The sequence below is a fragment of the Sciurus vulgaris genome, assembly GCF_902686455.1.
Source record: "Sciurus vulgaris genome assembly, chromosome: 3".
Lineage (NCBI taxonomy): Eukaryota > Metazoa > Chordata > Mammalia > Rodentia > Sciuridae > Sciurus > Sciurus vulgaris.
This window is the reverse complement of record NC_136463.1, coordinates 80,427,021-80,444,793: the sequence shown is the minus strand read 5'-3', so window position 1 is coordinate 80,444,793 and position 17,773 is coordinate 80,427,021. Positions and strand designations below refer to the sequence as shown.

At 43.3% G+C, this 17,773-nt stretch overlaps 1 protein-coding gene across 17 annotated transcripts in view; it reads right to left on the bottom strand.

Annotated features, from left to right (window-relative positions):
• Positions 1-17,773, bottom strand: part of CLASP1 (cytoplasmic linker associated protein 1) — a 268,066-nt gene that overhangs the window by 22,245 nt on the left and 228,048 nt on the right. For 16 of the 17 annotated variants that reach the window (XM_079132151.1, XM_079132141.1, XM_079132154.1 and 13 more), the window contains 4 exons: positions 12,143-12,293; positions 7,530-7,773; positions 5,002-5,192; positions 3,211-3,339 (listed from right to left, as the gene is read on the bottom strand). In XM_079132151.1, the coding sequence (XP_078988277.1) occupies positions 3,211-3,339; positions 5,002-5,192; positions 7,530-7,773; positions 12,143-12,293 (715 nt within the window). Of the gene's footprint in view, positions 1-3,210; positions 3,340-5,001; positions 5,193-7,529; positions 7,774-12,142; positions 12,294-16,586; positions 16,704-17,773 lie in introns of all 17 variants that reach the window. The other variant, XM_079132145.1, reaches the window with a different exon arrangement.

Here is a 17,773-nt window from a genome sequence, read left to right as displayed (position 1 = left end):
CTTCCTGAGGAGTTGGGATGAGGGGCATGCGCCACCTCTCCTGGAACACAGTTCCTTTTAAAAGAACCTCAGAAAACAGACCCTTGTTTACAGGATATGAAAATAAGTCACCTTATCATCAGCCCTACCTTATCCATCCTGTGCAATAGCTTTTATGACAGGTTTGTTTCTAGAAAAGATGTTTCTAGAAGTTGCCCTGCACTGCTGCAGTTTCACAGCCAGAGCTAAAGTATGTTGGCATGGTAACTAGCACAGCTGCAAGAGGAGGCCAGCCAGTGCCAGTGGTGTCTCAGGGCAGTCCTATGTGAACTGGCCAGTCTCAGGGTTTTTTTCTCTTTTTTTGGTGTGTGATACAGGGTTCTCACATATACGAGGAAGCACTCTACTACATCCCCAGCCCTCATGTTCTTATTTCCTGCTGAAGTCTGGGTTTCATCTGGGATTATAAAACAGACTGCTTCTTTCAAGACAGAAATTCCAAAAGAGTATGCTCTGCAAGTACTGATCAGGCAGGAAAACTCTGTGTGACTGTAGAATAACTGGGCCAAGAAATACTCCGGGTCCTTTCCATTATGTGTCTGTAATCTAAGTACTTGAGAGAATGTAGCAACTAGAGAAAAACTATGTGTTATATTGATGTGCCAACAAGATGGCTACCACACAAAGTTTACGCGCATCTAACTATTCTGCTCTAAGAACCAGAAATCAGGAATGAAGATAGCTTGATTAAAACGAAAGAAAGACTTGAAGAATTTTAAAGGAAAAGTGAAAAACAAACCTAAAACCTAAATACGCAGGTGCCTAAGTAGCTTCTGGCAGAGTGACAGACTGCAGTTTCAAGAGGGAACGGAAAGAGTACACAGTCAAGGAGAGTTTGAAAGTATGCAAAACAGGGGAGTCTGCCAACATGGGTGCTTCACTCAGAACACAAAGTCTCCTCCACTGGCTGTGTCAGGTCACTGATGATAGCAGTGTGGGGTGTGGGGACCCTCGGGTTACAGGAATTCCGTCTTAACACAGTGCTGCTACATTTATTTGAGGCAGATTTCCTGCTTTTCCCTTGGTCAATTTAAGGGCATTGCATCCAGAAGAGTTTTCTCTTCTAGATTGTTCATTTTGCAGGGAAAAAGCAAAATATCCAAAAAAACAGTAAATAGCAAACAGATGACTTAATTCTATTAACTAACCCTTTTTATAGTCCACTGTCCAAGTTTTCAAGATCTGGTTTAAAGACAGACACCTGGCAATGGAACAGTCAGTACATGCCAATAGACTGTCACAAGCTTATGGTTTCACTTTAATCTTCCATTCAAACATGTCCTTCACCATGAAAGCAACCATTATTATCCAGGTAAAAAAGAATCAATTTCACTTCACTTTTTGAAGGACAAACTATTATGGTTTAAAAAAGAAATCAAGTCAGCACAGGCCAGCTGTCCCTTACAAGACCAAGACCTGCTTCACAGCTTGGTTCTGCCAGAAACTGCTGGGCAGGTTCCTCTGGGACCCTCCTTTCTCATCTGGGAATACTTTGGTTGATTATATTAGCATATTCAATCCTCATTTTTAAGTTCCCTGTTGCAAATGGAAATGTTTTCTTCAAACATTAGTGATTTGTACCATCACACAAACAAGTCAGGTTTTGGAGCACAAGTTATTAGTTGGAAAACACACCTATTGCCTATGTACTCTGTGCTGTGCTAAGACTCATAGGTGGAGGGATGCCAGCCAGAGGAGGGAAGCTGCCCCTGCTGAGCTATGATCGTGGTGATCTGAGAGGTCAAAACCACCACTGTTCAAGTAGCCACATAACTGTCAAAAAGAAAAACCCCATGTAGGATCTCATTCTTTGGATTTTGTTCTTTTGTGTCACTGAGCTACATCCCCAATCCTAGGGACTGATTCTTTCTGTAGAACTGCTCTAATCACAAGTCCCTTAATCTACAAACAAGCTTATAAGAGAACAGTGCAAGAGCTAAGAGAGTGAACCAAGCAAGCAGTTATGTCACACTGGGGTCAAACCAACTGCTTCTCATCTTAAATTTTCTAACATTCTAAATATACAAGGTCTGTTTTCCACAGTCCTGTTACTAAAGGGTATTGCTGAACTCATCTGTTTAGGACAGCTGCCCACTTTCTATAGGCCTCTAGCCACTCAGAACTGTTGAGCCAGGTACTGAACAAGTAAACAAGCATAAGCTGGGTGTCTGCCAAGAATCCACTGTCTGTGACACATGTGTAATTCACAGACACACATCCTGCCTGCTCTCCAATAAGCAGCTGAGGTCCCGAGTCCTGGGAACCAGAGGGATGCTTTGCTGGCATTTTATTTATTTATTTATTTTTATTTTTTTGAGGTAATAAGAATGTTTTATTTTTATTTTTTTTTATTGTAAACAAATGGGATACATGTTGTTTCTCTATTTGTACATGGAGTCAAGGCATACCATTTGTGTAATCATAAATTTACATAGGGTAATGTTGTTTGATTCATTCTGTTATTTTTTTTCCCTCCCCCCTACCCTTCCCACTCCTCTTTTCCCTCTATATAGTCCTTCCTTCCTCCATTCTTACCACCCTCCTTAACCCTAATCCTAAACCTAACCCTAACGCTAACACCTCCCACCCTCCATTATATGTCCTCATCCGCTTATCAGCGAGATCATTTGTCCTTTAGTTTTTTGAGATTGGCTTATCTCACTTAGCATGATATTCTCCAATTTCATCCATTTGCCTGCAAATGCCAAACTTTATCATTCTTTATGGTGGAGTAATATTCCATTGTATATATATGCCACAGTTTCTTTATCCACTCATCAATTGAAGGACATCTAGGTTGGTTCCACAGTCTGGCTATGGTGAATTGAGCAGCTATGAACATTGATGTGGCTGTATCTCTGTAGTATGCTGATTTTAAGTCCTTTGGGTATAGGCCAAGGAGTGGGGTAGCTGGGTCAAATGGAGGGTCCATTCCAAGCTTTCTGAGGAATCTCCATACTGCTTTCTAGAGTGGCTGCACTAATTTGCAACCCCACCCTTTGCTGGCATTTTAAAAGTGCCCACTGCTTAGACACAACGATGGCAATGGAAATTTCACACTGTACAATGGGTCGAGCTCAAAGGAAGGGACTCTTTTTCCAGTCCCCTCTCCACCCTTATCTGAACCCCAGCCCCATCTATTCAGCACCCCTGGCCATGGGCCTGGCTCACCTCCTTGTGGGAGTCTTTGTGGGCTTCCAGAGTCTTCATGATCGTCAGCTCAGCGTAGTTTTTGAATCTTGCAGGCTGGTTTCTCAGAATTTCCCGCAAAACTCTCAATGCCAGTGCTCGAATTGAATGCTAGGGTACGAGAGGAAAAGAAACCCTTAGCAAACAGTACACACCCTTGAGGACCCATACCAGCCAGCAGAGTCCACAGGCCCAGCACCTAATTCTGGGTTCTCTGGCATCTCGCAGACCCTTCTACACACACCACATGGTTTACTTGACAGGGACTCTCTACACAGTTAGCTCTAGGAAGGCAGGCACTATGTGCCACAGTGGCATCCCCAACCCAGCAAATGCTTCTCAAATGAGCCTTGCACTATAGACCAAGTGAGGATGGTCCATCTAAGTTCATTATTAGTTCCCTGGGATTTCCAGATTGCCTGAGACTTCAATATATAAATTATGCTTCTGTAAAATGTACCAAAGGTCAAACACAAAGCATCTGACCCTTTCCTACTAGACATGATCTGTGAGACCGTGAACTCTCTAAAGACAGCTGGAGACCTACCAGTACTCCTGACCTTCTACGTGATGAGATCATGATAGGTTCAGGCCCAGAGTTGTTTAAGGCCTGAGTCATGTGTCTGGAGGAAAGCCATCCCAAACAGACGGCTAATCTCAAGAAAAGAGAATGGAGTTTACACCAAACACAGCCAAGAAGTACATCCTGATTCTTTGTCACTCATCTGTACAATATGCCCATGAACACATGATCACCTGCCCTCCACATGTCATCATTTCATCTCCTGATGGAGCCTGGCTAAGTGTGACTGCTTCCTCAGCCAGCACTTGGGTGCAGAAGAAGTGAAAGCAGACCTTTTATTACCATTCTTCTACCTTACATGAAAGCACTGATTTTGCCACCCTCTCCTCCTCCTCCGCCACGGGAGTCACCATGACGACCCTGGGCCTGGCCTGGTTAGCTTCTCCCAGTCCTACCCTCCAAGCCCCTCAACACACCCTCTTGTAGTTGTTTTTGCTAGCCTACACAAAGCCAATGTGGAGGGATGGATTTTTACTTCTAAGAAGTTTAATTCTGGCAATTTCCAACATCTATTCCCATCTCTATGTAAGGAATCAGCTCCACAGGTGAGAAGGTAGGACTTTGACTAGATTATTACCTTCTTTCAGGGTGATCTACTAAGTCCCATGTGTATGTCACACTCAAATGTCCCAAATACCGAGTATGTCCCAGCATGAAGAGGGTCTTTAATTTAATTCTAAAACAAATACTATAGGAGTCACAGTGATATAAATGTCACTTGACTGACCAAAATTACTGAGAGGAACTGTTAACACAAGTAGGGTTGAACCAAGATGGAGTTTCATGGAATGCAACATTTAAAAGGGTCTTCAAAAAATAAACCTTCCATTTTCCCCTTACATGTGAAACAGAAATGAAATTCACAAGGAAGAAGGTGCATCCTAAAAGGACACATTTTATTCTAATGAAGTTTTAAGCAATTCTATGTCAAAGTAACTAGGTGCAAGAATGAGTTTCCCTCAACTACTGCAAACCCAGTTAGAGAACTGGTATGTAAGTTGAGGCCTGTCACTAATAAAAACATTACCTTACAAGCAAGTGCTCAGAAACTGTGTGAAAACTGAGTAAGTGTTTTGAAGTAAACTGTGAGTGCAACCCAGAAAGGAAAGCAGAAGCCAACCCCAACCTGCAAAGGACATCAAAACCTGCCACATGGAAAGGGGCCATGTGGGGACAAGCCAGTGCCTCACATCTTTGTCTCCAAGGGTCTCCAGCAGCAGCAGCAGGATAGTCTTGAAGTGCTCCTCCCAGACGCCCAGGCTATCTTCCCTTGTGATCTTGAGCAGCTCCAGCAGGGCACCTTTCCGCTCCTCTACCCGCTCATTGTGGTTGGACAGCTCTTTCAGCAAGTCAGCCACCAGGTCAGAATGATCGATGGGCACTTGGGAGACACATGACAGATGTCATCTCATAAAGAAATGCTGGCCATAGCGCTCTTGCAATCTTCTCCCTTCTCCCCATACACTTCTCTTCCTGCTCTCACCAACTGAAAACACAGGGCATGTCCAGCTGTCTAGTGTCAGTATTTGGTGTCTTTGCCCTTCCTTACTATTTTTCCCTTTTATTTCAGACAGAAAAAAACACCAATTCCCTGCAAAAGCCCACACCCAGCCAAAAGTCTCTTCTTGATCATATTCTTTTCCCAAACTGTTTCACTGTCACAGCTCTGAGTCCTGCCCTACCACTGGGACAGACCCACTCCAGTACACACATGCGCTCAAGATCACCATCATCTCTAACACGTGTTCCCTTTTGAATGTCCAGACCTTGGGAACCAGCACAGTGAATGAATACCAATAGAGGTGTCTGGACAATTCAGAGACCGTCCATTCACAGACTGGAAAGCCTGCACAAGGTCACTTAGCACAGTTATTTGCAAGGACCTGAACCATGGTAACACAGTAGAAAGACCCATCTTTTCTCTTTCCAAGTCTGTTTAAGAGACCTCAATTCTGAACAAGCAACTTTAAATAGGAAAACAGACAAATCAGGCAAATATGAAGAACTACTTAGATGTATATTTGCATATTTCTCTAGCTTCTGAGATTAGGAAGCAAACACACAAGGAAGTGTAAATGTTAAAAGAACCTTGTCATTTCTCCCTTGCCATCCCACCTTTTTCTTTAAGCCTTTTAGTACACAGTTAGTAGATAAATAATAACTGATACTCTAATCTCTATTCAACCTTAATCAAGATCAATAATGGATAAGGCAAATGATATTCCAATTCCACAAGCAATGAAAGAAAACAGGCCACTTCTCCCAGAAAAAGTTACATCATAACACTATACACCCTGTGCCCGCTGCCCAGGGAACGGTGCTTGTGCAGATGCTGAGTGCCTGCACACCAGCAATGAGCAAAGAACAGCCAGGGGATTATGTCATCCACCTCTTAGAGCCACTTCTGTTTTGCCATTCTGTCACTGTTGATTCCTTTCTTTCCACTGGGCCTCTGCACCTGGCACCTGCCTTTCACGTAGCCCTCTTCTTGTACTAGTGTGATTACTGTGCGCCTGTTACCCACAGGCCTTGAGCAACCTGGGGCCACAAGTCTGTCTCATTTTCCTCCGGGCCTGGCAACCCACACACTTCATAATGTACAGGAGGCATGTGAGTGAATGTTAATTGTTTAGCCTTCTAATTTAGGGTTCTAAGTTAATTACTCATTCAAACTTCAAAAATAGAATAGCAGGCTTTGAAGTAAGACATATACATAAAATTACTTTTGTTCTTTTTTTTTGGGAGGGGGCATACTAGGGATTGAACCCAGGTGTGCTCTACCACTGAGCTACGTTCCCAGCCCTTTTTATATTTAAATTTGAGGTCTCACTAAGTTGCCCAGGCTGGACTTGCAGTCACAATCCTCCTGCTTTGGCCTCCAGAGTCACTGGGATTGTAGGCATGCACTACCTCACCTGGCTCAGATATATATAAAATTTTAAAAATCACTATGAAGTTGAAATAAAACAAGTGAACATGAGGTAAAAAAGAAAATGGTAAGCTCTAGATTGAAAAAAAAAATCATCAAACCTACATATTCTTACTCATTTGATAATGGACAATGGTCTTTTTTTCTTTTCTTTTTTTGGGTGTTGGGGGTTGAATCTAAGGCCCTCTACCACGAGTCCTTGGACACGGGTCTTAATATGGGAATAAGAAAAAACCAAGTCTAGTTCTATTCCCTACTACCTATGTTATATTTTAGGCAAGAAACATAACCTTTCAATTTCTTAATCTGCAAAATGGTAGCAAACCCCTCTATTTCAGTGAGATAATGGGCACTCGGCATCAAGCACATGGTAAAGCAAACGCTCAGTGATGTACTACCTATCTCCCTCCCAACACAGCACAACTCCAGGGAGAGCCGGTTCAAGGCTGCTGTGAGAGAAGAGGGGAGCCACTCAGGGGCACTTCTGATCTCACTTCCATGGCTGAGGGAGCTGGGAGGGCACAGGTCAAGGCCTTCCCAGACACTGGATGCTGAGCTCTGTGCTAGGATGTCCTCCCCATCAGCCCCTCCCCTACTCAGGCCTAGCTTCCTCATGATGTCTCCCCAGCAGTGGAGACAGCCTGCCTTCCCTCAATAAGTGGTATCTGAACAAATGACTGAACAGAACAGACCTAGTATTTCCATGTACACTTGATCAGTACACTCAGAGCTGGTCTGACAAGAGGGAAGGCATTTCTGGATGAGGGCCAACCAAGCAAAGAGACAAACCATCTCGAAGCTGCTCCATGTCATCATCAAACACGGCCTCCTTCAGGGCAGTCTTGTCGTAGGTGTTGATGGTGTCTGAGTAGGGATATGGGTTGTACTCCCGTGCTCGCGGCCCTGGGAAGGCGCGCGGAGGCTGGGTGTTGAGGAGGGAGGTCTTGTTGTCCAGAGCTGTCCTGCCTCCCTCCCCTTCATTGCTTCCCCGGCCCTCAGTGGCTGGTGAGGCAGCTCCCCCGTCGCGGGATACCTGAAACACAGCACGTGGTCAGTTCCCTTCTGGCACTTTCCAACAGGTTTTCTTTTAATGTCCAGAAATACTTGGAGGGTCAGAGACTTTCATTTGAAATCTGGCCACTGACAAAAGAAGAGCTAGTAGCATTTCAGTTTGTAAATACTAATTCATGAACCACCATAAAGAGGAATAAGCACACGTTTGCATCCATCCATTCATCCATTTATACTTAAAACTATTTTACTCTGCCATTTGGGGATTGATTACACTTGAGCATCTTCTGAGGGTTAATTTCACAACATTCTAAGAACCCTTGGGAAGGGAAGGCTGTGTCCTCCATGGCCTGTATCTGAGGATCCTGCTGAGTCACACTGAGGTCTGTGTGTCCTGTGCCTCTCGCAGACGTCCTGTGCCTCTCGCAGACGTCCTGCCAAAGTCCCCAGTGAGATGCTCCCAGCTGCAATCACACAGCCTAATTCTCTCCAGCCCCCAGTCAGTTCCTTGTGTATATTCACAAGGTTGAGTCAGACAACACTTAATCACCTCTACTGATGGGGAACTTAGTACCTCCTAGGCAGACAGCGTTTCTCCTTTGGATATTTCTGACTCGGTCAAAGAATAAATCTTTGGTATTTTCTGAGTTTTGTTTTCCCCTAAGAATATTGTGAGAATTGTCTTTGACAAATCAATGCTCCCGTCATCCGATGGCTCCATGCCATGCTTTGGGCCCTTCACCCCAGGGGCCTCTCCTCTGAGCACACTGGCCTGGAGAGCCCTCTGCAGGGTGGCACTATAACCAAGTGAGTGTGTGCTGACTGAAGTCAACGGGACAGGCTGCTGTTCTCTCATCCAAGATGGCTGACTGCCAAAGGGTAGGGACAGGTTCCCAGGCAGCTGGCCCACCCCGGTGACTGCCAAGGCAACATTTTACTTGGGCTGCTGTTGACAAGAGATATCTCTTTCATTTGTTTATGCATTTGTTTATTTTTCTTGTGATAAAATACATGTCATTTAAATCATTTGTGAGTGTATTATCTGGTGACATTAAATACACTCATGTTGTTGTGTAAACACCATTACTATATATACCCAAAACCTTTTCATCATTTCCAATAAAAACTCTGCACTCATTAACAACTTCCTTTCCCTTCTTTCCCCACACCATAACTTCTTTTTGTCTCTATGAATTCTTCTGCATATGAAGGGAACTATAAAATATTTGTCATTTTGTGACTGTTTTGCCTGTTTCACTTGGCATGTTTTCAAGGTTCAACCAGGTGTATGTAGCACATTATCAGATTCCATCCCTTTTCAAGGCTGAATAATATTCCATTGCCTGTACATATCATGTTTTCTTAATTCGTGCATCTGTTGTGGTCTTCTCTCTCACTAGGCTGGGTCTACTCATCAAGCTGAGATACGCTGGCTCCTGACTTCCACATTTAATGCAGTTTTGTGTATACCTTCTTAGCTCAGTTTGGTAATTGTTAATTAAGATGTTGGATTTTGAACTTCCTCAACTCTTTGCAGTGCTAGGGAGGGGACCCAGGGTCTTGAGCAAGCCAGAGAGTGCTCTACCACTGAGCCACACCCGAGTCCTATACTTGGACTTCTCACTCCGACTCTACTGTTACTTTTCACTCTACCTCTTCTGGTCACATCCTCTATCAGGGACAGCCTCACCTCTGAAATATAGTAGGCCCTTCAAGTCCATGGTTCCACATGTCCACAGATGGACTCAACCAACTATGGATCAAAAATATTCAGGAAAAAACCCTCTGTCTGTACTAAACATGTACAGATTTAATTTTCTTGTCACTATTCTCTAAACAATGGAGTGTAACAGCTGTTTTTACATGATATTCACATTGTATTTGGTATTATAAGCAACCTAGAGATGATTTAAAGTGTATGGGAAGAGCTGGACACAATGGTGCACACCTGTAATCCCAGCAGCTTGGGAGGCTGAGGGAGAAGGATTGCAGGTTCAAAGCCAGCTTCGGCCATCTAGCATGGACCTCAGCAACTTAGTGAGACCCTGTCGCAAAATAAAAAACTAAAAGGACTGGGATGTGGCTAAGTGGTTAGGCACCCCTGGGTTCAATCTGTGGTACCAAAATAAACGTGTATGGGAGGATGTGTATAGGTTATATGCAAACACTACACCATTTTATATAAGGTTCAAGGGCATCACAGACTTGTGGATACTGAGGAATGACCATACTGCATTTAGCATCTCGCTCGCTGACTCTCTTTCTAGCCCTGCACTCTTTCATCCCATTCCTTCTACTCATCTCTCCAAGGACAGGCTTCTCGGGCCTCGCCCTTTTTACTTCTTCCCATCAAGCTTCACTTCTTATCACTCTTGCTGTAGTATTTTTATGAAAAATTATAAATCACACACATACACACACGAATAAATAAAGGGACAACATATTCTAAAATGTTAACTGTGGCTATATCCAGAGGTATCTATTGATTTACTTTCTTTCCACTATTTAAGTGTACGTTGGGCATATATTACATTTGTAATTGGATAAAGTAATCACTGGTGTAGCTGTTTTCCTAGGGTCTCTACTGTACTTGGCAGGACTTCAGTTTCCTTAGTCAGACCCCCCATCCCCACAGGGGTTTTTGGAGATGCTTCTCATTCTCTTCCCTACCCCAAGCCCCAGGCTTCAGAGCAGGCCTCCTTTCACTGTGAGAGTAGGAGCCACAGAGAGAGAGTAGGAGCCACAGAGAGAGTAGGAGCCACAGTGGGAACATGCTACTGGTCCCCCCACAATCCCACCCTCCCTCCTTCCTGGCTAAGGCCAATTGCTCCACCTGGGCCTACATCTCATGCTCCACATCCTGAAGAATTTGTGTACATGAGTCATCTGCTCCCTTCCACTGTATAAACAAAGATTTTTAGGTCAGTCTGTCCCATTTCTCCCCGGTTTCTCTAATTGCTTCCTCAACCCACTGTAGTCTGGTTCCATTCTCATCTCTGCACTGAACTATGCCTTCAAAAGTCAATTAACTCCTGGAAGAAATTGAATTTGGAAATTATAGTCCATGTGTACAAAGTTACTTAAGAAGTTAAAGCCAAACAATGGACTCATTCTCAAAGGAAAAGTATTGATTCTACATTAAAACATTTTGAAATAAATGCATATTTCATATAATTTATTTAAATCAATTATTTAATGTAAATAGTTCAATAAAATCCACTGACACCCACTCGTTCTACCTCGGACCTGTTACCTCTGTGTCTAGAACATCCTTCTTCAAGCAGTTTTCCTACCTCCCGTAGTACCAGGCTCCCCTGGTTCCCTACCTGTTCATCTCAGCTCTGTCAATCTCTTGGCATCACTTCTCCTTGGGATTCTCCTTATCCTCACCTGGGATTTGACTCCCTGTTCTTTTTACCACCATCAAGTTACTCATCTGCCCTGCCACTGGCTGACACTCCTGACTGGCAATTTCAAAGGCCTAATGGCTCTGTCTGCTTGGTTGTTCCACAGGTCCTGCAGCTCACACATATTCACAGCTGAATCCACTATGGTCCAAGGAGGTCACCATATACTTGAAAGGCACCCGTTCTGACTTTGGACTCTTCTGTTTCTGCTCTTGCCCTGCCAAACTCCACTTCTCCAGAATTATTCTCCATCCTCTACTGACAGCAATCTTTCTAAAATGTGAAGTGGGACCATGCTACTTCCCTGCTTACGAATCCTCCAAAGACTCACCACTGTCCCCAAGGCAAAGTCAAGCAATTGGGCTAAGGGTACCCTGAGTGAGTACCCTTCCTGAGCTGGTGGTCTCTGGGGATCTTCCCTGAACCTCCCCAACAACATGGTCCACACACTCTCTCCACTTCAGCCATAATGAACATGAATAAACACTGGGCCTGCTCTCATCTCTTGACCTTCACATAGGCCCTCTCTGACTACGACTTTCCTGCTGACAGACTTCTGACCTTAAGGTCAGCCCAGAGGGCAGTACCATTTCTCCAGCACATCTTTCCTTAAGCACCAGGACCTCTGGATGTGAGCCCCGACCACAACCACTACACCACCATCTTGTGCTTGCTTGCCTGGCTCTCCTATGAGCTCCCAGGAAGCTGGTGTCTGGTTCAGGATCACCATTTTTAGCACACATTTAACATATGTCTGGGATAAATGAAAGCAAACTGAGGAAAAGGGCATTTGACAGTCCTTGCAAAGATAGCCAAGGTTATTCTTCTGAAATTTTGCAAATTTGCCTTGGGCCTCTAAAAATACTAATTCTAACTACAGGATAAAAATAATGAAGTTCTGTAACCTTGGTGGTCGGTGTTCAGAAGATTCAGTAACCATCAATCAATCAATACTTAGTTCTCTGTCAGTTGGAGGATACTTACGATATCACAGTCCTTTTTGCCATCTCGCTTAATTGGCTCATTCAGATCTTCTTGGCTTCGGAAACTAAACTTTTCAATGGCTTCTGTAACTCCCCGCAGAGAACTATAGATTTCTTCAGAGTTCAGGTTCTCTGTGTCATAGTCCAGCATGCTAAAGAGTAAAAATGTTTTATTTTTTCAGTGGAGGCATATGCATAAAATTGAGATATGGGCATAAATCACTTGGTATACAACAAAATAGAAACATGTTTCTTTGGGTGATTTGGAATGAAAAGGAGACATCTTTTGTTAGAGTATCATCACTGGACAATTGTACATCTTCTTTTTCAAATCTGACCCCAAACACGTTACAAAAGCACTCAAGAACCAGTAAGAAACAACGATAACCACAAGAATGCAAGAACTCAAAGAGTGACAATTGGTGACTTAATGCACAAGGTAATGGAAGTGGAAAAACAACTTTCTTATTCCGAAATGGAAAAAACTAGTTTGGTTGTTACTGGTCTCAAATGTACAAACTTAAGAGAACCGGTACTTGGAAATAAAATACTATTACAAATTTAGAGGAGCAAAGCAAACAACTTCATAAGACTGGGTTATGCTTGCCAGTCAGGATCCAACCCAGAAAACTAGGAAGAACCTATGTGAAAAAACAACAAAACTACCCTGTGGTTCAAAATCAGATCCACCCTACCAGACTCCCAAGAGTCAACTCCCAAGCTGTCCAACCAAGAAGGTTGCTGTGAATGCTGGACTCTTCTAGATGCCTCCACTTGGAGTTTATAGTAAAGGTGGATTTTACAAAGATGTGCCACCTTCCTTGACAGACTTTAACACTTCTAAAAGCAAGAAACATCTGTCTCTCAAGAAAAGTGATATCAATTGCTGTCCTTTGAGACACTGACCAAAACATGACAAGAAGCAAATATGTTGTCTTTTGGTGTAATGCAATTTGTCAATGAGTGTCCTTCAGATGTTAGAAAAGTACACTGAAACAGGGATCCTGAGAACAAAAGTCATCACTGTCCTTTACTGAGAATAACAAAGACAAGCATGGGATAGATACAGTGATATAAAGAAAGTAAGCATTATTTAATAGTCTGAGAACAACTCAGGAAAAAATACAACCTAGTTTAAATGTCACTTGTTTCAGCAAAGTATTCAAGAAAAGATCAAATGAGTTAGTCTAATTTAACTTTTAGAAAGTCCTTAGCTATGTTGTGGATGGGTAGGGAAGTTCAGAGAATCCTTGGTGTGTGTAAATAAGCACAGATGATTATTAAGGACTAAAGAAAAGTGAACTTTCTGCTCTTCAAAAGAGTGATAATGAAGAAACTAGATACCTACTGTTAGGAACAGGGTTCCTAAGAGTAACACAACCAATCCCTGCATTCCTGTAACTTAAAAACAAGTAACATTTAGTAAGTCCCTCCCTTTACCTTAAAACAGAAAAGAAAAGATATGGGCAGATGATGTGGAGAGGTGCCACTTTGAGTAGCCAGTTCTATGGTGGCTGGAGGGTGCAGCAATCCAAGTGTCTTCTAAGGCTGGCTTGGCTTTTGCAAGAGCATAAGATCTGAACTCATTCCCAGAGATGGAAGCTATTTGCCTAAGATGGCAAAGCTGGCCCAGACAGAATCCCTCTTTTTTTTGATGAATAAAAGAAAACACACACCAGAACTATATTTGAAGAATTCACAAAAATACATGCCAAATCAAAGCTGGCTCTGGCACCAAATGAAGAACTGAAAATCTTGAACACATTTGCAAGTGAAATTCCATGTATTATCTGACAAAAGGAAGAATAAAAACTTGAACAAAATTCAAGATATCAACCTCTTCTAAGTTGTCCCCTGGATATGCAGAAAGCATGACTGGGGAGCAGAGGAACCCCCTGCAGGCCCCCTTTCCTAGGAACAGTGCAATACCAGCTTAGTTACAGACAAAGGCATTTATACATCTGACCAGTACACTATTTCATATACAAAGACTGAGAATTATGACTCAAACAAAATATATATACAAGATGTAAAAAAATGCCTTGAAATACTTTTAGTCACAACAACCAAAAAATAATAGCATACCCCATGCAAAAGAAAAAAACAGAACCAAAAAAACTGAAAGAATGATGGATGGACAAGAGGCAGTCTGGCGAAATATTAGATTTTTACGGGATGTCACAATATTATTTTCCGTGTGTCGCTTCAGAGATGTTGGCTTTCAGATAATTCATCTCATGATTCTCAACCTAAACTTTCTTCAAATAGTTCATTTCCGTTCAGAAATTGACTTAACCATTACAACAGCCTCTTTTAAAGGTAAGAAAATAAAAGATTCTGCCAGTTAGTGTTCCTCCTTCTCACTTTTAATGAATAAACCAACTCCAAACGGGACTCCTTTAGGATCACTAGCTTGAGCTTTGAAGTATCTCCTTGGTATGAAGCTAAAATGGTGAGCTCCAGGTGAGAGACGTAACTGCTTTCCAACCAGGGAATAGTTACTTTCTTTGCTGTTCTACGATTTGGTTTGACTTGGCTTTTTGCAATCAATATTAGAAGCCCTCCCTTCACAGGGAGGAAGGATTTTCCCAGGAAGTATGTTGTCAGGGAATGGGCCTGATAAGCACTTCCTGGAGCAGCAGGAGAGCCCAGAATACTACTGAGAAGAGACTCCATTAGATCAAACTCCATCTGCCGCCTACACCATGGTCTGTGTCTTGTTTCAGGTCCTAGACAATCCCAGCACAAAGTCCTTTAGGTCAAAGGCCAGGTCCTAATCACCTGTAAACACTCTGATTCACCCCAAAGGGCTTCCTTGGGGTTCTTCAGATTAGGAAGAGTTACTAAATATGTCAATAGTTACTGATCTGAAGTCAGGCCATGTCACCCAATACTGCAGCTGAATATAGCTCTGGGCTTGTCCTGTAGGAGTGTGGGGAGGAGCTCAGGATCAAGTCTCCAAGAAGAAACCAGAGAGAGGAAGCTGCTTTCTGAGGTTTTCTTCTTTGTCATTTAGTACATTAAGGATACTAGGTATGGAGTAGGAAAATCACTGTTATAAAATCAGTAGGGTTTTGGCACAGAGCAAAGAGATGGGACAGATTCCCCTTTAAAATGTTATCCACTAGTGAGTTAGATCAACATACCTTATTGTGTGCTGATGGGAAAGATGATTCTAGGAATGGGATGATTCTGAGGGCAGCCCTGTTGGCTGGCTAGGGCTGAGGATTAGCATCCAGGGCAATATATTAGAAGACTATCAATAAACTGATCCAAACTATGAGGCAAGGTTAACTTTAAAAAAAAAATAGTGACTCGTTTTGTTAACATTAAAGATAGCAGTGTTTTCTGTTTGTCTTAACCTCACTTATCTAGAAACATTCACCACAGGGTTCTCTGAACATTTTACAAGTTACTTTCAGCCCTGTGAGAGCTTCAAAAGAAAGATGATAAAGCATTCTGTAAACCTGCATACTATGTTCAGTTTTGCTGTGCTGAGGATATAAAGGCAGGAATGCAAACCTTCTGCACAAAAGCTAACTGTGAAGCATTTCAAAGCTAACAGACTATTTTTCTTGTTGTTGTTGTGTTTTTTTGAGTCCTTATTCTCTTCCATAGCACAGTGACAGCCAGACTGCCTGGTGCTCTGTTCATATAACTATAGGCTTCTGGCAAAAGGACTGTGTCATCTCTGTACCCAAAAGCCCCTAATCAGGCATCTGCAGTATTACACATATCCTTCTTGGTCCTGCAGACCTGGTATCTTCCTTAATATCTGAGAGAAGCACACTTCCTTCTTCTAGACTCCTAACACTGCCACAATCAACAGGAGTGTCACTCAGCGTCAGGGAGTGTCACTTAGCACTGATGATGGGTTTGCAAGATTACTGATAGCTCTCCTGCCAAGAAGGGGGTATCTTTAGTGAGATGTAATAGTGAGGCCATCTCTTGGGACTTCTTTCTGGATCTGTGTGCTCAAAAATATCTCCATGTGACACAGTACATGAGAAGGGAAGTCAGTCCATGCCGTCACAGCAGGGTTGATGGGGAAGCACTGTCTTTTTGCTCGTTGGTGGAATGCCTCTCATGCCTGAGAAACCTGCTATGGAGACTGTTCCCACTCTCAACTACCTTTCCTGAGCATCTTCTGGGGGCTGAGCAGTGCACTGGGCCAAAATGCTCATGAGAGCAGACAGTGATGAATCTAGTCAGGTGATGAAAGGGTCACTGTCACTGTCCCTGAGACATGGCGCAGCCTTGTACATGAGATTTGGTCAAGGTCACACACCTGCTCACACTTCTCACCAAGGCTCTACTCCTGTTAGGCTAAGCCAAGGCAGGGACCACACTGGAGGAGCTGAGAGGCTATCCAAAAAACCTGAGACGACCGTGGAAATGTAATAATATTGTGACACCTCAGACAAGTTTAACAGGTAGGGTGTTACCTGGGAGAGTAAGAGCGCCTGAGAGTCTTGTGGGAGGGAGCGGTGGGAATGGAGTTGGGCTGAGAAAAGGGAGGTGGGTGCTTCGATAACCCATCGGCACTCCAACCCCACAACCGACTGCAGTGATCAGAAGAGGAAAATCAGAGAGAGAAACACAGAAGACACAGGGCAGGGGAGGAGGAAGATGCTACATTCTAAGTGCCTTACACTCTCCTCTTTGCTTGAAAAAAGTTCTATCAAACTTAACTGGAACAAAATTAACACTTCACCATACAGAGAAAAAGAACACATTTTGTTTTATAGGTGGTCCTCAATAAGACTGCTTCATTTTTTTCTCTGCCAACCACAGGATGTGTTTACCACCTAAAAGTCATGTGAGATTCCAAGTGTGCCTGTGAGTTTGTGCATCTGTGGGTCTGAGAGTGCATGTGTGCATACGAACCTATGAGAGAGTGTCTGCCTGCCTGAGTTGGGAAGGACATTATAAACACTTAACACACAAGAAAATATGAATGTTCAGTTTTGGACAACTCACCAGTTAATTTAGAAAGAACCAAAGGAGGAATTATGGGATCTCAGTTCAAATGGGACCAGAGGGACCACACTAGGGAGACTCAGAGACCATGCTATTCTGATAGTGAGCAATCTGGTATGAGACAGAGTGCTCTGAGGCTGTGATCCAATCAGAGTGATCTTTTTCTTCTGAAAGAACAGCAGCACCTTAGAGGACCAGGAGCATTTAGCCTCAGTTGGCTGCTCAGAGGAATCTGATTCCTCTGCTTATATCACTTGAGATGAAATTAAAATTCTCACTAAAATGCAGTATTTGTATTCACTAGCTGACCTAGGCTTGCAGAATTTATGATGGAAAGGTCCAAGCCTGGTTGTAAGCTAAATGATAGAGTGAGAAAGACTGGGAAGTGGGAGCTGGGCTGGCTGGGAAATGGGGTGAGAACATGTGGTGGAGTCCATGGTACAAGGTGAGGCTTCTATAGAGCAGCCCTGCCTTGGCCAGCACAGGAGCCCCAGTATGCTGGTCTCCCCCAAGCTGTGTTAAGGTCCCTATTTTGTAAGGGAAATAAGGTATGGAGATGAGAGGCCACTGTGGCACGGGAGTGCCTGAAGACCTCCAAGTCACACAGGGGGGTGGGCACTAGATGAATATGGTGACACTCTCAAGCTGGGGT